Source organism: Pseudophryne corroboree, chromosome 11 (genome assembly GCF_028390025.1).
Source record: "Pseudophryne corroboree isolate aPseCor3 chromosome 11, aPseCor3.hap2, whole genome shotgun sequence".
In the NCBI taxonomy this organism is placed as follows: Eukaryota; Metazoa; Chordata; class Amphibia; order Anura; family Myobatrachidae; genus Pseudophryne; species Pseudophryne corroboree.
This window is the reverse complement of record NC_086454.1, coordinates 331113522-331137037: the sequence shown is the minus strand read 5'-3', so window position 1 is coordinate 331137037 and position 23516 is coordinate 331113522. Positions and strand designations below refer to the sequence as shown.

Here is a 23516-nt window from a genome sequence, read left to right as displayed (position 1 = left end):
CACAGCGGCTGCATGTGACGTCACGCAGCCGCTGCGGACCGCCCCCCGCACGTTCCGGCCACACCTGCGTTGGCAGGACCTCGCCCCCAAAACGGCAGCCAAACGCCGCCGTGCCGCCCCCTCCCGCACAGCGACCACCTCTGCCTGTCAATCAGGCAGAGACGATCGCTAGCAAACTACGGCCTTCGGCTCCGCCGGCGCATACGCAGTTCCGACCCGATCGCTGAGCTGCGATAAACTGCAGCAAGCAATCTGAATGACTCCAAATAGGACACAATATCGAGGGGATACGGTCATTAGGTCGACATGCACTAGGTCGACATGAGTTTTTCACATTTTTTTTATTTTTTAGGGATTTTTTCATACTTTACGATCCACGTGGACTAGAACTGGGAACGGTAACGAGTGAAGCGAACTGGGAACGGTAACGAGTGAAGCGAACTGGGAACGGTAACGAGTGAAGCGAGCCGTGCGAGGGTACACGGTGCACTAATTGGGGTTCCCCGTCACTTTCTGAAGAAAACACCACCAAAAAAGTAAAAACAAAACAAAAACACTCATGTCAACTTTTTGACCTACTACATGTCAACTTAATGACCACATTGACCTATTGACCCCATCGACCTAATGCATGTCGACCAATAGTGGTCGACCTAATGACTGTCGACCCAACGACCCATACCGACCTATCATTCAGGTGATTATAAAAGACAGTATTTATATATAAAGTATAATATTTTGAATGCATATTGCCTAGAGCACAGGTTCTCAAACCTCCAGGTCTCCCCACAGAATCACAAGTGATAGAATTAGCTCCATCTGTGGATGTTTTAAATGTGTCAGTGAGTAATGAGTACACCTGTGCACCTGCCGGGTGACCTGCAAAACGTGAACTATGTGGGGTCCTGAGGACAGAGTTTGAGAACCACTGGCCTAGAGTGTACAAAATAACAATACAGCACGAATAAATAAAACAGGCCGCTCCCACAACCAGAGAGCGAGACGTGACCCCACGCTGATGAATATATTGGATACAACCCAACCGTCACGGGTGCGGATCTGCTTTTTATCACGTGTAGAAGCTATTGCTCCATGTAGGGGGAAATGCAACACAAAAGACACAGAAGTTGTCAAAATAAAACAAATAAAAACGCAGGAGGTAAATTCTGCTGAAAAAGAAAATAAACTCTGTAGACACAAGCGGCGGCAGACCGTGATTGGCGTCACATATCTGGAATCCTCACACACTGATTAGCCCATTCCAGAGCCAAAGCCACAGGCTTGCTGGTCACTGCATCTGAAAGCTACGTTTCTGTATAGAGGACTAAGGAGGACATTTACTAAGCAGTGATAAGAGCGGAGAAGTGAGCCAGTGGAGAAGTGCCCATGGCAACCAATCAGCACTGAAGTAACATCTATAATTTGCATACTATAAAATGATACAGAGATGCCGATTGGTTGATGGGGAAATATCTCCACTGGCTCACTGCTCCGCTCTTATCACTGCTTAGTAAATGTACCGTATGTTTAAAGGGCTACTACATCAGAAGACTGTATAAGTATAGGGACAGTGAATTAGCCGCAGCAGGAGCAGATTAGGGTCTGTTTGTAGGGTGGTGGTCACTGGAGCGTATTCTGGGCTTGACTTTTCAGAGCTCGACAATTAAGTGGTTGTCGACAGCCTGCGCATGCGGCTAAATTGCACTGCACAAGTGCTGCGATGGTCTCGCGAGTGGACTTATTAGCAAAGTGACTGACAGACAGGGAGAGTTTGTGGCCGGTTACAGGAGGGGGTAATTAAATCCAGGTATGTTGTGACGTTTTGAGGGGCGTGTTTGAGGCTGCAACTATGACCTCCTAAACGGCTGCAATATCTCTCCAGAAATACAGACTATGGGGCTAAATCGTGATCCAATCAAAATTGTTCCATTCGCCCCGTGGCTTGGAAACAGGGGCGCGCCGGCGTGAACGGGGGCGTGATTGTGGCGGCTGCGTGACATCACACGCAGCCGCCGCAATCAGAAAGATGGTCGGTGGGTCTCCTGTGGGTGCAGCTAAGCTGCGTCGGCAGGAGGCAACCCTAATTTCTCTAACGTCCTAGTGGATGCTGGGAACTCCGTAAGGACCATGGGGAATAGCGGGCTCCGAAGGAGGCTGGGCACTCTAGAAAGATCTTAGACTACCTGGTGTGCACTGGCTCCTCCCACTATGACCCTCCTCCAAGCCTCAGTTAGATTTCGTGCCCGGCCGAGGTTGGATGCACACTAGGGGCTCTCCTGAGCTCTTAGAAAGTTATAGACTTAGAATTTGTTATTTTCAGTGAGACCTGCTGGCAACAGGCTCACTGCAGCGAGGGACTAAGGGGAGAAGAAGCGAACTCGCCTGCTTGCAGCCGGATTGGGCTTCTTAGGCTACTGGACACCATTAGCTCCAGAGGGATCGACCGCAGGCCCAGCCTTGATGTTCGGTCCCGGAGCCGCGCCGCCGTCCCCCTTACAGAGCCAGAAGCAAGAAGATGGTCCGGAAAATCGGCGGCATGAAGACTCAGTCTTCACCAAGGTAGCGCACAGCACTGCAGCTGTGCGCCATTGCTCCTCTCACACACTTCATACTTCGGTCACTGAGGGTGCAGGGCGCTGGGGGGGGGCGCCCTGAGGCAGCAATAAAAACACCTTGGCTGGCAAAAATACCTCAATATATAGCCCCAGGGGCTATATATGAGGTAAATACCCCTGCCAGAAGTCCATAAAAAACGGGAGAATAGGCCGCGAAAAAGGGGCGGAGCCTATCTCCTCAGCACACTGGCGCCATTTTCCCTCACAGCTCCGTTGGAGGGAAGCTCCCTGGCTCTCCCCTGCAGTCTACAAGGGTTAAAAAAAGAGAGGGGGGGCACTAAATTTAGGCGCAGTATACATTATATATATATATATATATAAAGCTATAGGGGACATAACTCAGTTAGTCCCTGCAGTATATAGCGCTCTGGTGTGTGCTGGCATACTCTCACTCTGTCCCCCCAAAGGGCTTTTGTGGGTCCTGTCCTCGTTTAGAGCATTCCCTGTGTGTCTGCGGTGTGTCGGTACGGCTGTGTCGACATGTTGAATGAGGAGGCTTATATGGTGACGGAACAGAGGCCGATATATGTGATGTCGCCCCCTGTGGGGCCGACACCAGAGTGGATGGATAGGTAAAAGGTATTAACCGACAGTGTCAACTCCTTACATAAAAGGCTGGATGACGTAACAGCTATGGGACAGCCGGCTTCTCAGCCCGCGCCTGCCCAGGCGTCTCAAAGGCCATCAGGGGCTCAAACACGCCCGCTCTCTCAGATGGCAGACACAGATGTCGACATGGAGTTTGACTCCAGTGTCGACAAGGTTGAGACATATACAAAATCCACTAGGAACAGCCGTGACTTGGTCCCGGCAATAAAAAAATGTGTTATATATTTTTGACATTAACCCAAGCACCTCTGAAAATGGGTTTTTAGGTTTGGGGAGAAAAAACAGGCAGTGTTTTGTTCCCCCATCAGATGAATAAATGAAGTGTGTGAAAAGCGTGGGTTCCCCCGTTAAGAAACTGGTAATTTATAAAAAGTTCCTGATGGCGTACCCTTTCCCGCCAGGAGGATAAGTTACGCTGGGAGGTATCCCCTAGGGTGGATAAGGCGCTCACACGGTTGTCAAAAAAAGGGTGGCACTGCCGTTTTAGGAACGGCCACTTTGAAGGTACCTGTTGATAAAAAGCAGGAGGCTATCCTGAAGTCTGTATTTACACACTCAGGTACTAGACTGAAAACTGCAGATCGTGCTGCTGCAGCGTGGTCGGTGACCCTGTTAAGCATACTAGTTTGCTAATATGAGAACATATTAAAGACGTCGTCTTATATATGAGGGATGCACAGAGGGATATCTTGCCGGCTGGCATCCAAAATGAATGTAATGTCCATTCTGTCAGGAGGGTATTAGAGACCTGTCACTGGACAGGTGATGCTGACTTAAAGCGCATACAGATTCTGCCTTATAAGGGTGAGGAATTATTTGGGGGTGGTCTCTGGGACCTCGTATCCACAGCAATGTGCTGGGAAGAAATATTTTTACCTCAGGTTTCCTCACAGAAAAAGGTACAGTCCTGTCGGCTTCAGAAAAGCAAGCGGGTCAAATGGCGCTTCCTTTCTGTACAGAGACAAGGGAAGAGGGAAAAAGCTGCACCAGCAGCCTGTTCCCAGAATCAAAATTCTTCCCCCGCTTCCTGTGAGTCCACAGCATGACGCGGGTGCTCCACAGGTGTAGCCAGGTATGGTGGGGGGCCGTCTCAAAAAATTTCAGCAATTAGTGGGCTCGCTCACAGGTGATCCCTGTTTCTTTCAAGTAGTATTTCAGGGGTATAAGCTGGAATTAGAGATGTCTCCCCCCAGCCGTTTCCTTAAATATGCCTTGCTGACAACTCCCTCAGGCAGGGAGGCTGTGCTAGAGGCAATTAATAGGCGGTATTCCCAGCAGGTAATACTCAAGGTGCCCCTACTTCAACAAGGACGGGGTTACTATTCCACACGGTTTGGGGTACCGAAACCGCATAGTTCGGTGTGACCCTTCTTATATTTAAAATCCTTGAACACATACATAAAAAAATTCAAGTTCAAGATGGAATCGCTCAGGGCGGTTATTGCAAGCCTGGACGAGGGGGATTACATGGTATCCCGGGGCATCAAGGATGCTTACCTGCATGTCCCCATTTACTATCCTCGCCAGGAGTACCTCAGATTTGTGGTACAGGATTACCATTACCAAATCCAGACACTGCCGTTTAGACTGTACATGACACCGAGGGTGTTTTATCAAGGTAATGGCCGAAATGATGATACTCCTTCGAAAAAAGGGAGTTTTAATTATCCCGCACTTGGACAATCTCTTTATAAGGGCGAGGTCCAAGGAGCAGTTGGTAGTAGGGGTAGCACTATTTTGGAAAGTGCTACAACAGCACGGTTGGATTCTAAACAGTCCAAAGTCACAGCTGGTTCCTATGACACGTCTACTGTTCCTGGGGATGGTTCTGGACATAAACCAGAAATAGTTTTCTCTGGGAGGAGAAAGCCAAGGAGTTGTCATCTCGAGTCAGAGACCTCCTGAAGCCATAACAGGTAGCGGTGCATCATGGCACGCGAGTCCTGGGAAAAATGGTAGCTTCCTACGAAGCAATCTCATTAGGCAGGTTCCATACAAGAACTTTTCAGAGGGACCTGTTGGACAAGTGGTCCGGACCGCATCTTCCGATGCATAGGCTGATAACCCTGTCTCCAAGGACCAGGGTATCTCTACTGTGGTGGCTGCAGAGTGCCCATCTTCAAGAGGGCCGCAGGTTCGGCATACAGGACTAGGTCCTAGTGACCATGAATGCCAGCCTTTGAGGCTGGGGGGGCAGTCACACAGGGAAGAAACTTCCAGGGACTTTGGTCAAGTCAGGTGGATTTCCCTACACATAAACATTCTGGACCTGAGGGCCATTTACAATGCCGTGAGGCCGGCAAGGCCTCTGCTTCAAAACCAGCCGGTACTGATCCAATCAGACAACATCACGGCAGTCGCCCATGTAAACCAACAGGGCGGCACAAGAAGCAGGATGGCGATGGCAGAAGCCACAAGGATTCTCCGATAGGCGGAAAATCATGTGTTAGCACTGTCAGCAGTGTTCATTCCCGGAGTGGACAACTGGGAAGCAGATCTTCTCAACAGACACGACCTCCACCCGGGAGAGTGGGGACTTCCTCCAGAAGTCTTCCAAAGGATTGTACACCATTGGGAAAGGCCACAGGTGGACATGATGGCGTCCCGCCTCAACAAAAGCTATAAAAGATATTGCGCCAGGTCAAGGGACCCTCAGGCGATAGCTGTGGACGCTCTGGTAACACCGTGGGTGTACCAGTCGGTTTATGTGTTCTCCCCTCTGCCTCTCATACCAAAGGTACTGAGAATAATAAGAAGGCGAGGAGTAAGAACGATACTCGTGGTTCCGGGCTGGCCAAGAAGAGATTGGTACCCAGAACTTCAAGAAATTATATCAGAGGACCCATGGCCTCTGCCACTCAGACAGGACCTGCGGCAGCAGGGGCCCTGTCTGTTCCAAGACTTACCGCGGCTGCGTTGGACGGCATAGCGGTTGAACGCCGGATCCTGAAGGAAAAGGGCATTCCGGAGGAAGTCATTCCTACGCTTACTAAAGCCAGGAAAGAGGTTACAGCAAATCATTATCACCGCATATGGCGGAAATATGTTGCATGGTGTGAGGCCGAAAGGGCCCCAACAGAGGAATTTCAACTAGGTCGATTTCTGCATTTCCTGCAAGCAGGAGTGACTATGGGCCTTAAATTAGGTTCCATTAAGGTACAGATCTCGGCTCTGTCGATTTTCTTTCAAAAAGAACTAGCTTCAGTACATGAAGTTCAGACATGTATAAAAGGAGTGCTGCATATTCAGCCCCCGTTTGTGCCTCCTGTGGCACCTTGGGACCACTAAAGACCGTGGATCTGTAATATCTCACTTGGAAAGTGGTCATGTTATTGGCCTTGGTTTCGGCCAGGCGAGTATCAGAATTGGCGGCTTTATCATGTAAAAGCCCTTATCTGATTTTCCATATGGATAGGGCAGAATTGAGGACTCGTCCCCAGTTTCTACCTAAGGTGGTGTCAGCGTTTCACCTGAACCAGCCTATTGTGGTGCCTGCGGCTACTAGGGACTTGGAGGACTCCAAGTTGTTAGACGTGGTCAGGGCCCTGAAAATATATGTTTCCAGAACGGCTGGAGTCAGAAAATCTGACTCGCTGTTTATCATATGTGCACCCAACAAGCTGGGTGCTCCTGCTTCTGCGCAGACTATTGCTCGTTGGATTTGTAGTACAATTCAGCTTGCACATTCTGTGGCAGGCCTGCCACAGCCAAAATCTGTCAATGCCCATTCCACAAGGAAGGTGGGCTCATCTTGGGCGGCTGCCCGAGGGGTCTCGGCTTCACAACTTGCCGAGCTGCTACTTGGTCAGGGGCAAACACGTTTGCAAAATTCTATAAATTTGATACCCTGGCTAAGGAGGACCTGGAGTTCTCTCATTTGGTGTTGCAGAGTCATCCGCACTCTCCCGCCCGTTTGGGAGCTTTGGTATAATCCCCATGGTCCTTACGGAGTTCCCAGCATCCACTAGGACGTTAGAGAAAGTAAGAATTTACTCACCGGTAATTCTATTTCTCGTAGTCCGTAGTGGATGCTGGGCGCCCATCCCAAGTGCGGTTTATCTGCAATACTTGTACATAGTTATTGTTAACTAAATCGGGTTGTTGTTGAGCCATCTGTTGAGAGGCTCTATTGTTTCATACTGTTAACTGTGTTTCATATCACGAGTTGTACGGTGTGATTGGTGTGGCTGGTATGAGTCTTACCCGGGATTCAAAATCCTTCCTTATTGTGTACGCTCGTCCGGGCACAGTACCTAACTGAGGCTTGGAGGAGGGTCATAGTGGGAGGAGCCAGTGCACACCAGGTAGTCTAAGATCTTTCTAGAGTGCCCAGCCTCCTTCGGAGCCCGCTATTCCCCATGGTCCTTACGGAGTTCCCAGCATCCACTACGGACTACGAGAAATAGAATTACCGGTGAGTAAATTCTTACTTTCTGCTAACAAGCAGAAATTGCGATGCGATTGCAATTTCTGCTTGTTGAAGGGGGGGAGGTGGCGGTCAGCGCGCTGGGCGGTCTTGTCCTGCGATGGGCGGCCCCCAGCATGCTAACACAAGGATTTCAAATTCTGCTAATTAGCAGAATTTGCAATCCTTACTGAATTAGGCCCTATATATACACTAAACGGTGGGTCTGCCATTGTTTTAAAACCTATCAGCACTGCAGGCGGTTTGGGGGGACAAAACGCAGGATTTACGAAACATGGGTTTTGACTGTGCTTGGGAAACCGCCGATGGTTCCCATCAGCTTCTAACACCCTATTTCCCCTTCCTGATTTTGCTACATCTAGCCAAGGCTTCAAGGGCTAGGACTGGTTACCAATGGTGGGAGAACCTCACATTTTTAATGCAGAAGCACAGAGCCTAGAAACAGCCTGAGGCAGATAATTTAGTTGGGCAGATTACTCTGCGAGTTATAAAACCACCACAATAGTAAACATCCAAGGTCAAATAGATACTCTATTATTCTCTAACATGGATTTTCTAAGCGGGTTGCAGCATTTTTGGAATTAGTAAATCGGCAGGAGGCAATCCTGCCGGAACACTGTTTGAAATACACTGAAAAAGCATAGAAAATGCAAATTCAAAGTTTAGGAAATAAACCTCTAAGGGTCCAGTGTTGTAGCTAAGAAACAGAGCCAATGCATGGGAATGTGCGACAATGCTGTAACACTGTTTTTGGACCAACATATAGCGTGCAAAGCAAACACAATAGGTGTGATTTGTAATTAAGTAGCTGAAAAACCACACTGCATTACAGGAAAAAGAGAAATGCTGATGCACACTCTAAGTCTAAGCACTAAGAATACTGATGGACTATCAGTATTCTTAGGGTGTGTACACACGGTGAGATCCCTGCTATGTTCGATTTTGACTATGCGATTTCCCTTGAACTCCCCCAGAGCCCAGATAGCACAGATAGGACAGATTTTGACTATCTGTGCTTGTGATTTTGTCTATGTACGATTTTGACTAAGTGCCAATTTTGACTATACTTTATACTAGATAGTACACTAGATAGTCAAGATTGACTTGCCTGCACAGTCTATCTAGCCTTACGATACCGACCCCACGGGAGCGCGCATCGGGATCGAATCTGTATCGCAAGCTGCCTAGCACCATGAGATATGCACTAACTTTTCATAAGATTTTGACTATAGTCAAAATCTTACAGATTTATCTCACCGTGTGTACACACCCTTAGTGCTTAGAGTGTGCATCAGCATTTTTCTTTTTCCTGTATGGCACTAGAAGCCTCATCATGGTAGCACCTCTCATTATGTTCAAAAATTGGGTGTGCAGTCTCATTTTCCCTTTAAACCACAATGCATTGCAAGGGGTCTAAATGCAAACTATATTTTGTATGTAGGGGAAATACTGCACAACATACTGGCTACAGTACAGTGCTTCTACATAAGAACATGGAATCCATTCAGGAATCTCCGTAGTGACAGGCAATGGAGGCGGAAACAGGCACTTTTTCCACACCTTATTTTGCCTTTATTTTCTGGTGTATGTACATTAAAAATCCTGTATAATAAAACGCCATATTGCCAACGGTTACTCGTCTGTGTGCATTTACAAGCGTGATACTGGTCCAGCCTATGAGCACTATAGCAATAGGCGATGTCCACTATACCTAATGTGTAAAATAACTAAAATTCTAATTTCCCTTAACCCCTGTACTGTATACTGCACTGGCCTATTGTTTCCCGTTCATAGGCCCTCATTCCGAGTTGTTCGCTCGCAAGCTGCTTTTAGCAGCTTTGCACACGCTAAACCGCCGCCTACTGGGAGTGAATCTTAGCTTATCAAAATAGCAAACGAAAGATTCGCAATATTGCGAAAAGACTTCTCTGTGCAGTTTCTGAGTAGCTCGAGACTTACTCTTCCAGTGCGATCAGTTTAGTGCTTGTCGTTCCTGGTTTGACGTCACAAACACACCCAGTGTTCGCCCAGACACTCCTCCGTTTCTCCAGCCACTCCCGCGTTTTCCCCAGAAACGGCAGCGTTTTTTCACACACTCCCATAAAACGGCCAGTTTCCGCCCAGAAACACCCACTTCCTGTCAATCACATTACGATCACCAGAACAAAGAAAAAACCTCGTAATGCCGTGAGTAAAATACCTAACTGCATAGCAAATTTACTTGGCGCAGTCGCACTGCGGACATTGCGCATGCGCATTAGCGACTAATCGCTCCGTTGCGAGAAAAAAATAACGAGCGAACAACTCGGAATGACCACCATAGTCTCACTGTGATATATGGGAGCATACTTTCCATGGGATCCGTCAAGTTATGTCTTTTCTGCGAGGATTCAGGAGTATCTCGGGCATTCACCAGAGAGAGGGGGGAACTGATGGGAATGATTAAATAACCTCTGTAAAGTATTACATAATAGGTCAGCGCTATACAAATAAGAATTACTAAGTAAATAGTCCATTTTATATGGCATAGACTATTCTCCAAGCCATGTGCAGGGTGGATAGACAACATTTGTAAAAGGACAGACAGACAGACAGACATCATCTCAAGGTAGATGCTAGAATCAAGTGGGCTAAGGGACCTTTTCCGTCTGGGGGAGGAGTCACAACACAAGGGGGAGGAGCAAGGCCAGCGGGATAGTTCCTCTACTATCCATGCCACCAACTATTACCCTTAGTAATCAGGTGGCGAGCGAAGCGAGCCACCGAGGGTACTTTTCGGGTACCCTGTTCGCCCGTAGCTCCTCCCCCTGGTGACGTGTCTCCTCCCCTAGATACGTCAGAAGGTCCCTTCTCCCACTCCGAAATAGAATCAACCCTCAAAGAATCAAGTGGGCTAAGGGACCTTTTCCGTCTGGGGGAGGAGTCACAACACAAGGGGGAGGAGCAAGGCCAGCGGGATAGTTCCTCTACTATCCACGCCACCAACTATTACCTTTAGTAATCAGGTGGCAAGCGGAGCGGAGCGAGCAACCGATGGTACTTTTCGGGTACCCTGTTCGCCCGTAGCTCCTCCCCCTGGTGACGTTTCTCCTCCCCTAGATACGTCAGAAGGTCCCTTCTCCCACTCCGAAATAGAATCAATCATCATCTCAATGACTGAATGGAGAGCAGGGGTCAGTAGGGCAGAGGCCTACACTTATCTAAGTACTCTACATGGTCAGAATATAAACCTGTATTACATTTTCTTTATGTTACCTTTTACTTGGAAAACTACTTTAAAATTGAGGCGGATTACAAGGCAAAATATTTGAATACAACGGCAATTAGGCCAAAGAAAAGATGAAGGAACGCGGAGGCCGCTTTGTTTGAGGGCCTCAGAAATAGTGAAGAACTAAAATTTGCAAAAAAATATTTTTTTTCTTCTTTGTTCGGTTGTATTATTTTATTATGTTTGTTTAATCCTTTCCATAAGCGTGCATTTACAATGCGCTAGGGTAACGGAAATCATAAAACACCTCCTAAATGCTGGTTATCTACCTTTCATCTCTTCCTGCGGCTGTCCGCATTTCCAGCGCTGTATTACAAGGCCTAGTGCTGACAGATTTACACAGTGGGGTGATCAGATCTCTGCAGCCGCTATGTTCCCAGTGACTACAACATCTGAAATAAATCATGTGTCTCACACACATACATGGACCTGTACACACACACACACACACACACACACACACACAGCGTACGTGCTCAGTAACATACAATGAAGTTCTATGGGAAAGCTCATTACATGAGACGCAAGGAAACTTCCTTAATACTGTGGCTTGAAACAAAATGCCAAAGCTCGGAGCAAAGTACAAGGTTCTGTCTATACTTTTTCTTGCCAAGCTCTTGATTGAGAACCTGTAAAGTTTGCTGCTTCATGAAAGATTAAAGCAGTGCTCCCTTTAAAAAATAACAAACAAATCAAGAATTTATGTTAAGGAATAAAAAAAATAATCACGTGGCACCCAATAAGAAGAATGTTGGTATCCCACCCCCTTTTCAGGATACGATTCATGATTTAAAACTTTGGACTACCATGACAACCACAGTCACATGATGCAGTGAGCAGAGGTATTGAAATACCCCTCTGAGCCTGTGTTGTAGACAGACTCTGCAATTGTACAGCGCAGATGAATATGCTGTTGCTAAACAAGTAAAGGTTAATAAGTAATTAAGTATATGTCTGCCAAACATGTTTTGCCAAGCAGAGACATTTAGAAAGATAACTGATCTGAATAAAAAACGGGGAAAAAAACGAAAAAAACAACAACCCCACAACTTTAAATATAAGCTTATGTATTCCCAGTGCATTCAATAAGCTAATAGCTTACAAATCATCTTAATAACGGAGGGAGGGGGAGTTTTACAGACAAGGCCAGGTCCATCCCAGGAAAGCTAGCGAGTTGAAACATAGAACTTAAAGCACTGCTGGGAACTACAAAATGCCAAGTTACATCTAGCTAATAACTAGAAACATTTACAATCCACTGTGTATGTGCTTCAGGAACGTATCAGAATTGTAGATATTGGAAGGCAACGCTGTGACCTTGCGGGGGTCGTTTTTTTAGACACACAAAAAACCTAAAGCTACTGGGAGATGCTGCATCTGGACAGGTCAGGCTACGGGTAGGCTGATGATGCGCAGCCAGGAGGATCACCTACAGAATTACAGTCCATTGGATCTCACACCAAAGTGACATGATGTGAAGACAGCTGAATAGCGCCAGGAATTAGCTCCCGGGGCTATTCAATACAGCGCAGTGGTAAGTCTGAGAATGCCCGTTCTGTCGGACTAAACAGGGTGTTTTGTCGGAAGAACCGGCATTCTCCGACTTAAGTGCCCGGCGCGATGCTGTTTCCACTGCGCTGAGGGCAGAAATCTGCATCGCAATGGCACTTTTTTCGGATTTCCACTCGCACCCCTACGGGTGCGCGAGAAGAAATCCCGTCATTGGATGTCACAGGGCGCTGGATATAATTCCCGGCGCTATTCAACTGTCTTCGAATTGAATCGCGCCCAAGGTGTAATAGGTGGGAGACTCTGAGGCATACACATGGGAAATACAGCAACAACAGGGAATACACTTTCTCATTGCTACTTTCATGCAATAAGCCCATCCTGAAGGGATGTGGTCCAAATACAGACAGACACATCTCGGGGGTAAGTACTGGGGGAGGCGGGATGTAACGAAGTCAGAGATCGGCGGCCGTCAAACTATTACATCCTGGGTTTGGGGTTAGGGTGAAAACACTTACCAGGATGTGTCAGGATCCTGTTGTTGGTCTTCTGACTTTCAGAATCCTGACTGGCGGGATTTGTACATAAACCCAGCCTGAGAAACATACTCCCAACGTGTAAACTTCTAGATCTCCACAACCGAATGTCTGGACAGGTTGAGTTTCCCATAACAGAAATGCTTGGGACCAGAAATATTTTGGAATTTTGATCTTTCCGTATTTTGGAACCCAACTCGAAATGCATGTACATTTTCTATACACCTTATCTGCATCGCGTACATGCAGCCTGAAGGGTTGGTGTATACTGAACAGTCCGAAATTAAATGTGTCACATCTCAGTCATGCTCAAAAAAGTGCTGGATTTCCGGAATAATTGGGACATGGGAGACTCAACCAGTAAAGTAGGAGAAAGTAAGAAAGTCCAGTAAAGGGAAAAGGGACGTTGGTGGGATGGATGGCCGACATTGGGGGGGGGGCACATCCATTGTTTGTGATTTTGTATTAGTGACATGGATCTTGTTGTTGGGGGGAGAAAACCAGAAATGTGTTTTAATATGTTTTTGTTATTTTTTTTTTTTAGGTGTGTTATTTCTCAGGCAATTGAGCAGTACGTCCAGTTGTAAAAACAATACAGTTCCGCTGAAGTTCGCAGAACACATGGGTTGCGGCTTACCCTGGCCCACCTCAATCAAACGTTCCCTGTACTGAACGGTCAGCATTTTACAGCCTGTCAGTCTCCAGAAGCAGCCAGAAATGAGGCACGTAATGAGCAGGAGGTCAGGTCGGGGTTTGTACTAATCACTCGCTCAAAGTTACACTGACAGAAACTTTTCTTAGAATGACAATGTCGCATAAACGCTAGCGGCAAAACAGGCCGAAAACAGATAATGAGTGAATCCCTAACAAAATGTAATGTCAGCTATGGGAACTCTTCTCTGGAAACCGGTTACTCAGGGAGTACGGACAATAAGGTAATGAAGCAATTCACTGCCGCTGCTCCGTATTCTCATACACAGACGCCATCCTCATAGGTGGTCATTCCGAGTTGTTCGCTCGCTAGCAGTTTTTAGCAGCCGTGCAAACGCTATGCCGCCTCCCACTGGGAGTGTATTTTAGAAGTGCGAACGAAAAGGATCGCAGAGCAGATACAAAATATTTTTGTGCAGTTTCAGAGTAGCTCCAGACCTACTCAGCGCTTGCGATCACTTCAGACTGTTCAGTTCCTGTTTTGACGTCACAAACACGCCCTGCGTTCGCCCAGCTACGCCTGCGGTTTTCCTGGCACGCCAGCGTTTTATCAAACACTCCCTGAAAACGGTCAGTTGACACCCAGAAACACCCTCTTCCTGTCAATCACTCTGCGGCCAGCAGTGCGACTGAAAAGCTTCGCTAGACCTTGTGTGAAACTACATAGTTCTTTGTAATAGTACGATGTGCATTGCGCCGCATACGCATGCGCAAAAGTGCCTTTTTTTGCCTGATCACTGCGCAGCGAACGAAAGCAGCTAGCGAACAACTCGGAATGACCCCCATAGTGCCTTCTTCTAGGCACTGTGAGGAGTGCTGCTAAAAGATGGGAGGAGGGGGGGATTAAATTGTTTATGTATGCCCAAAGGCGCCCGTTCTACCATCTAAACTGGCGGGAGATCGCGGGGTGCTATTCAATTTTTTTATTGCGCTGTTCGTGCCCAGAAGTGCTAGGTCTAGCCACACAAATCGCCTAAGCCAGTCTAAGGTTTTTGAGTGCAAAGTGAAAATTGCCCAAACAGGTCACTTTTCGCCCATTTCTTCTCGCTGGCACACAGGGGGAGTCCTGCTCGTTGAAATGAGTCTCCCTGCAGCTACAAGTGAATTGCTTCATTGGGCGCCATCTAGTGGCGGCCGCGTGCACAATCGACTGAATTCCACCCTTAGTCTACATTAAGGTGTGAAGCTCCAACTTACAGAAAGATAATTATTTCAAACACTGCATATAACAGATCGCATGCCGGAATAATACAAAAGTGATTTGTGATGTACAGTACTCCTGAGTTACAGAATATTAATTCATGGTGAACAATCTGAGAAAACAATACTTTCGCTCATACTGCCATGATAGAATTATCACGCAACATCTATTTACCAGAACACGTGCGTGTGCCAATAGTCATGAAAGTTCATGAATTCTATGGTTGTGGAAGCAGCAGGAGACCCTTAACTGGTCACTAAGGAGGGACATTTACTAAGCAGTGATAAGAGCGGAGAAGTGAGCCAGTGGAGAAGTTGCCGCATCAGCCAATCAGCAGCTCTGTATCATTTTACAGTATGCAAATTATAGACGTTACGTCAGTGCTGATTGGTTGCCATGGGCAACTTCTCCACTGGCTTACTTCTCTGCTCTTATCACTGCTTAGTAAATATCCCCCTAAAACTGTTAAAGTATCAACAGATCTAGGAGTGCAGGGATCACTGGTATACGTTTTATTTGCCGGCTGTCGGGATTCCGGCGGTCAGGATAGACGCCGAAATCCCGACAGCTGGCAATGCCGACAGCTGGAATACCAGCAATGCAGGACTATACCCACTTGTGGGTGTCCACAGCACCCATGGAGTGCGAATAGAACCTGTGGCGAGAGCAGCAAGCCACCGAGCCCACAAGGGGGCTCTTAGCGCTCGCCACGCTGTCGGCATATTGGCGGCCGGTATGCCATTGTCTGTATACGGATAGCCGGCATCCTGGTTGCCAGTAAATCATACTGAACCCAGATCACTTGTGCCAGCTGGGGCAGAGAAATCTGGTTCCATACAACGACACAAAACACAAATCTAGAGAGAGGATGAACCTTGGGGATGTCGTCGATTGGGGTTCCGGCGTCGGTCACCATACCGCCACGACGCTGACCGCATCCCATACAGGGAGCAGAATCCAGAATGGCTTAAAGGGCGACTTCAACTTGATAAACTGAACTGAAAATCACACTTTCCTTGCATTTGTAAAGGATATAACAATACAGATGGACAGGTATCACACTACCCTCACCGGAACGCTGGATTTCTTGTGAACGCTAATCTATATTAGAGGTGGACACCTCATGCATAAAAAGCCATAATCTCCTGAAGCTGACTTAATTTAAATATAGGTGCACATTCCTTAGAGCTAGGAATAAATCCAGATAGAAGGCGACATTTCGCACTGTGGCAAAACTATGTTGGACTGTAGTGGAGCCAATTTCAAATATGTGCACAGATTTAGAGTTGGGGGAGTGGGCAAGTGTCCTAGCTGAACTCTAATCCCAGCGAAGACAGAGAGACGCACATTAGTTGAGGCAGTAATTCCACTGCATTTAAACAAAATAAAAAATTTGCACTTGTCTCATTACAACATGGCTTGTCCAGCAGTCAATTTGCACCAGTTAGTCTAAAGGCCCCATATATCAGCAATCACAATTTGCAGATTCTGAGATTTTCCCCCCAGATTTAAAGATTCCCCAATCCACCAATCTGCGCCCTTAGATTAGATATGTTTCAGTGATTTGCAGATCATTTTCACCAAATACGGCTCTGCCAGTCTTGAAAGGCTCATTATGTTACTAGAGACGGTCTGCAGATCTGCTGATTGTTACCACACACTAGCAACCCTAGCGCTAGCTAGCCCAATTGACCTGTGAAATCAAACATGTTGGACAACCTGATTTAACAATCCCAATGGATTTTTGGTCTGAATCTGCGATCCCCATACATTGCAGATTTATTTGCACAATCATCTGTAAAACATCAAACTGCCCCAATTGATAGCCAATGTCTGGGGGCCTCAAGCAGTATAAAGAGGGATAGGATGACAAATTGTAGGTATGGCCAAGCACCGTGTAAGAATGGTGAACGCAGCCCTAATGAGATTCAGAAACAACAATGTATACCTCAACTCAATGCAGGTCGGATGGTCACGGTAATAAACAGCTTTGGGGTGTACTTTTATTTTCCTACAGGTCTCACAGTGTACATGGGTAATGTGTCCAGTTCTAGAGTGACCTCATTATGCTGGCTGCACACTGGGCGACTGAACAGCTGATACAGATGGGTCCACAGTTATCTTGGCTAGTTTGCTGCGCCTAGGCACAACATGGTTTATTAACATAAACCCATCTATTGTTCTCAGCTGCAAGACAATACAGAGAACAATGCAGCAGGGGATTAAGTCCGACTGCCCAGTCTCCGTTAATCCTGTTAAAGGTCAAGATAAACATGGACCCATCTGTATATCGCGGGTGGGACGACGGATGTATACAAGCAATAGGTTTGTGAATGACGTCGTTCATTGACTTATCACATCGGCTCTGCTGCACAGCCGACGCCCAATATATCTGCAGATCTATCCGCACATCTGGCCGTGTGTACAGGTGATCTGCCGAAAAGCCCATGTACTCGCTGCAGGGGACTGATGTCACAGCTGGGCAGCCAAATTTAAATGCCCACCCAGCTGGACGACAGGGCCGACACGTTGAGCAGCCAATCGGTAAGTGTATATGCTTACCCGAATCAGCTTCTCTGCCGGCGCTACGGCTTGACCGCCGACATGTTGCTGTGGTGTGTACCCAGCTTTACATTTACAGTATATGACACGTGTCAATTTGTAAAACACCCTCAATTAGTATAAACTCGTATCCCGATAAAAAGAAGGTCATCGCATCTATGTGATGATGTAATCGCAGCCGCAGGGCACACACCCCACCTAACGTGCATATCCGCACTGACAGGACAGAAGAGGACGGGGAACTACTCAAACATATTCTTTATTGTAAATATTCTCCAATAGTGGGATAAGTAAGGATCCGAGTTATATTGTTAAGTGTTGGTCTAGGAGAGTGATGGGATGGTGCCACTGCTACACTTATTTGGCCAATGATTGATGACCAGGAAAGCTGCGGACAGACCATTTAAATGCTACGCGGAAAGACCACGCTACAATACATCCCGACTTGCATGGAGGCGCGAACAGCCTTCATGGGTAAGGAACCCTCAAAACCTGGGCACATGCGGACAGACTGTTCAGCAAAGCTCTTGGTACCCCGTGTCATTGTCCACACATGTAACTTTGCTCCCAAAGGCTTTCATAATGCATGTCTCTGCTATAACCTTCTGAACACACATCATTCCGAGTTGATCGCTAGCTGCATTCGTTCGCTGTGCAGCGATGAGGCAAAAAAAACGGCACTGCGGCGCAATGCGCACGCGCGACGTACTATTACAACGGCCGATGTAGTTTCAGACAGGGTCTAGCGAAGCTTTTCAGTTGCACTGCTGGCCGCAGAGTGATTGACATGAAGTGGGCGTTTCTGGGTGTCAACTGACCGTTTTCAGGGAGTGTTCGGAAAAACGCAGGAGTGCCAGGAAAAAAGCAGGCATGGCTGGGCGAACGCAGGGCGTGTTTGTGACGTCAAAAAAGGAACTGAACTGTCTGAAGTCATCGCAAGCGCTGAGTAGGTATTGGGCTACTCTAAAACTGCACAAAAAAAACTTTGCCGCCGCTCTGCGTTCCTTTCGTTCGCACTTCTGCTAAGCTAAAATACACTCCCAGTGGGAGGCGGCATAGCGTTTGCACGGCTGCTAAAAACAGCTAGCGATCGAACAACTCGGAATGACCACCACAGCTCGATCAGCGCTAGGAATACACACACACACACACACACACACACACACACACAAAATCTTGGCACTGTGTGCACTGCACAGGACGCTCTCCTTGGCTAGGGGCTGGGAGCAGGCCTGTGTAACTGTGGCTAATTATGAACCACAGCTAGAAACTTTTGTCAGTGAATAACTTGAAGTTCTGCCAGATGGAGACTGCCTGCCAAGCTGTGGGAAATTCAGTTTACTTACTAGGATCCTTAACCAGAGCAATTGGCTCTGACCCGCTGAGAAGTTGAGGCATCCAGCTTACATCTGCAGTTACATAACAGAGGCGGGGAAGGGGGACAACGACAACTCACAGATCCTGAACATACAGATAATGGGATCCTGTGCACATTGCAGGAAGGACACACGTAGAACACATCACGTTTCTGCAGAGATAATTGTACTCCTCAGAGACGCACAGTAAAGGACGTTCGTTAAACTGAAGCGTCCAAAAGCAAATATTGCCCTTTTGGGGCATTATAGGCAGACTTGCATGCAAACACACGATTTTATGAGCAATCATGTGGGTATGCAGGCAAGAGTGCAAAATCAGCATGCAAGGCTACCTAGTTTTCTGGATGAGATTATTTACAACGAGCTAGCGGGAATCAAAAAGGTGAATTTTTTTCAAAGCTACCCTTGTCTGGCTGCTAACAATGGATCTGATTCAGGTACCGGTGGTAGTGCGGCTCACGCAGCAAAGTACCGATGCTTGGTACTTTCTGCATGCGCCGGACCCGCTGGACGCACTACAGCTGCAGACTGCCAGTGATTGACATTCGGTTGCCATTTGGGGGCAGCGATGACCTCTGTCTCCCAAAACGGAGGAGTGTCACCGCTGTAGAGGGGGGAGTAACGAGGTCAGAATCTCTGCCTCTTTGTAAGAACTGCGGCAGCCGGTTTGCATGACCCGATGCTGCGTTGCACGGCTCACAAATGCAGCAGGAGGCGTCTACTTAGATGCGTCCTGCTGCATTACCATACTACTGCATTGCTTCTGCTTGCAAGTCAGTGGTAGCAACTGCACCGCCGTCCACATCTGAATCAGACGAAAAGCTTCACCAGGGAGATACAGATAATACCCCTTTTCCACTAGCATTTTTAAACACGGGTAAATGCGCGGGGGCGCGCATTTACCCGTGTTTTTCCCTAATGGAAACGGGTCCCCCGGCAAATTCCCGGATCAAGTGATCCGGGAATCCTACTCTGGTAGCTATCCGGGTTGAACACGTGTTCAACCCGGCTAGCTGTCTAGTGTGAACGGGAGCCGCGTCGAGGCGACACGGCTCCCGTTCACAGTGCATAGGGAGGGCGGCGCTGGGAGATCATGTGATCTCCCAGCGCTGCCCCTGCCGCGTCACTAGCGCGTCACCAACCCGGCAATTGCCGGGTTGGTGAGCGCGGTCTGCAGGGGGCTGTAGCACGGGTCGCAGCCGTGTCAGGCGACACGGCTGCGACCCGTGCTACGCTAGTGGAAAAGGGCTATAAGTGAAAAATAATAGTCCAGATGTCTCACACTCATTATTAATGCAAGACCTAAGGGACGCACAAACAGTACTCTGAACACTGCAAAATGTCTAATTAATAAAGTGGGTGGCCCTAGAGAGATTATATATGATCTTTCACTTATAAAGTGCCACAAAGGTTTTCTGTAGCTCCATACAAAGGTAGAAAGCGGACAGCAGGGTACACAAGTGCCGACTAATATCGCTTTCACATTGCATTAGCCGGTCGCACCCGGGACTTGTACAAGGGTCCTTCCCAGGTGCGACCCACTTGAGATCCCTTTCAGACTGGCCGCACCAACCTGGCAAACTGCTGGGTTCGTGACGTGTGTGCAGGCGGCTACTAGGATATCACATCATCTCCAAGCGCCGCCTGCCCCTATAGCGCCGCCTCGACTCAGCAACCCGTTCACGCTGCACTTCAACCCAGGAATAGACCCGCTTTATTCCCAGGCTGAAACACCACGTCGACCCGGGAAACTGAAACGTACACCTTTCACACCGTACCTCGACCTGGCAATATACCGAGTTATTTGTGCCATGTGAAGGGGGTATAATAGATTACCATAGATGATTACAGTGTGCAGTTAAGAGTGCAGTAAGAGGGGCAAAGGAATCTTTTGTTCTTTTCATGAATCCTTTCACGCAACTATCACATCCCCAGACATTTACTTCCAAATCTGCTCTAATTATTCTTCGAAGTATAGAGGAACCATATATTTACACAAATTGCAAAGGAAAAACTTGATTTCCCTAGCATGGAAAAGTCTAAAACCTGGAGGGACATGGCAAATGCGATATTCTTACCTCAACCATGTTCTACAAAAGTAATGGCATAACAAAAAGCAGCTGTAAACAGATCACTGAATAAATGCGAGTATCTCCAATGCTATACATGAGCATTACACTCCAAGTGTAACTTCTGCAGCAAAGCAGCGATTATACAGAACCAAAACCAGAGCAGTTTAATCAGAGTCAGCTGCTTAAATCCTGACTGTGCGCACTGGAGCACACAGGAGGTACATTCAGGACAGTATACATTACCCAATTGCGGTCACCATAGGACAGTCACAAGGTAACAATCATAGAAGCTATTCCTTTGTTGGTGGCAGAAACACCCTTAATAATCTAAGATGAGGATTATCAGAAATCTGTGCGCATTAAATTATAATGAACGAAGAGGTCAAGGATAGAGGGGAGTCAGGACCCCAGATGCAGTCTGTGAAGAAAAGATGGCGGCTTACGTGATGAAATCCATGAAGCTGGCCAGCGGCTCATATGACTGATTCCTCATATGTCTGAACTCCACCACCATCTTTTCCTTCAGCTTGTCGTCGATGACAGAAACAGCGAGGGGCGAGGCTTCGTTGGACAGGAAGGTTCCATAGTCTGTGCTCTGCAGGTGCAACTTAAGATCTGCAGGACAAGAGAGGAAAGAAAGCAGATAGTTTAACATCTAATAACATCATATCTTGCAGCAATGTGAACAAAATATACAAAACGCTCTCTCTGAACCTATTTTCCACTGGGACGACGGGTAACAGGTGCCCAGCAGACAGTGATCCTGATGCCCAATGGGCTAGTTTTAGGCCAGATGGGCACTAGTCAGTGCGCTGGACAAAAATGACCACTGCAGAAAATCTGTGGTGATGATGATCATGAACTTAATGTTTACGATCACTGTCTGACTGCATTTATTGGGCTTGATGGAAGCCTGAACTTTGATAAATAAGCATCTCGATCTGTTACCATAAGAGGGATGTGAAATACAGTTACCAAAAGTATAACCAGGGTAAATGAATCTCAGGCAATTTTTGTTCAGACACTAAAATAAAAGGCAAGAAAATATAAAAATACAGTAATCCAAATTAGGGAATCCCATACAAGACAGTTTGTTCACTCCTTGCAATGCTAAAATTCTTCTAGATTTCCCTTAAAAGCCAGCACTGAAGTCTGAGATCTGGGAATACGTCAGGAGATATTTGGGTGCTACACATCGTGCACACACAGACAGCGAATGTCATTTATCACTGGCAGACACAAATATCGCTACATCCAGATGGGTAGCAGAATAACTTGCTGCAGTTTACACCGGCTCATTTGCCAGAAAATAATAAGCGATTACACTCATGATCATTGCAGCCTAGCACAGGACACGATGCCGATTACAGAGCGCCTAGGCTTGAGGATCTTCTGACGGTATGCAGTTAATTTCCCCGACGTCGGGATCCCGGCGGTAGAAATACAGATGCTGGAATCCCCCATTCCACCGCACGAGGGGGAATATAATAGTGTGGATTTCGCCGTCGGCCACCTGACCGCCAAGATCCTGACATTCTGGAAATCATACTGGACCCGTCCTGACCGTTTCACACATATAGGCCTGTTCTAGGTAACACACTTCTTGTACCACAGACTCCTGTGCAGAAGTTAGGAGGATTCACCCGTATTCCTAATGCTTGTGCCATGTGTAAAAGCTATGGGATAAGCTCCGTGCATGTGAAAACAAATCTGAGAACAGAGTTATCAATGTAATGGTTTAGTAAAGACCTATAGACGGTACTGTACAAATCTGCTAGCATAGGGAATCGTAGCACGACGTGACTAGGATGCACCAGGAGACTGTGCTGATTAATGCGACACTTGTATATCTGTGTGCGACTGAGTCTGCACATTAAGCACAATGGAACTTGGCATGGAGTAAAGCCACAGCCGCTGTACCGCAGCACTTTGTATGCAGACTCAGTATCACACAGATTTACAAGTGTCGCATATCAGCACAGTCTCCCGGTGCGTCCTCGCCGGATCACTAAGATGCACTATCGGTAAGAAAAGACGCCTGACGCCAGCAGAATCTCACAGAACCTGGCGAACTGCGTGGGGCTGTCTGATGTATGAAGGCACAACTGCATCATGCTAATACAATGAGCATACATAGGCCTTAAGTCAATACGAATGTCCTTAGATGGTTTGTGAACTCGGTGACACACACAGGCCGATAATAGCACAGGCAAAATGCAAGTGCCCCTATGGATGAGACCTTATAGAACTTGATCCTGAAGTATGTTTTAAAAATGAAACGGCAAGACATCTACAGAATGTACTGCGGTGTCATTGGTCAGACGTGCCTTATTGGATGTATACCGCAGCCTGGCAATCAGGGAGCCATTAGTGACATCACGCATATAATTAGGTGGGTCTTACGGAGAAAGTAAAGTTATGATTAACAGGACAATCTCCCAGACACTTGGCGAAATAGTACAGGATAATTACCCTAACAACACACGTGGTAAGGAAAAAAATAAAAAATAATATATGTATATGTATATGTATATGTATATATATATGTATATATATATATATATATATATATATATATATATATATATGTATATATATATCATATACACACACACACACACACACACACTC

At 47.1% G+C, this 23516-nt stretch overlaps 1 protein-coding gene across 1 annotated transcript in view; it reads right to left on the bottom strand.

Moving 5' to 3' along the window:
- ATP6V0D1 (ATPase H+ transporting V0 subunit d1) overlaps positions 1-23516 on the bottom strand; it is a 129584-nt gene that overhangs the window by 39158 nt on the left and 66910 nt on the right. The window contains exon 2 of the mRNA XM_063945754.1: positions 21329-21500. Coding sequence (XP_063801824.1) covers positions 21329-21500 — 172 coding nt within the window. The remainder of the gene's footprint in view (positions 1-21328; positions 21501-23516) is intronic.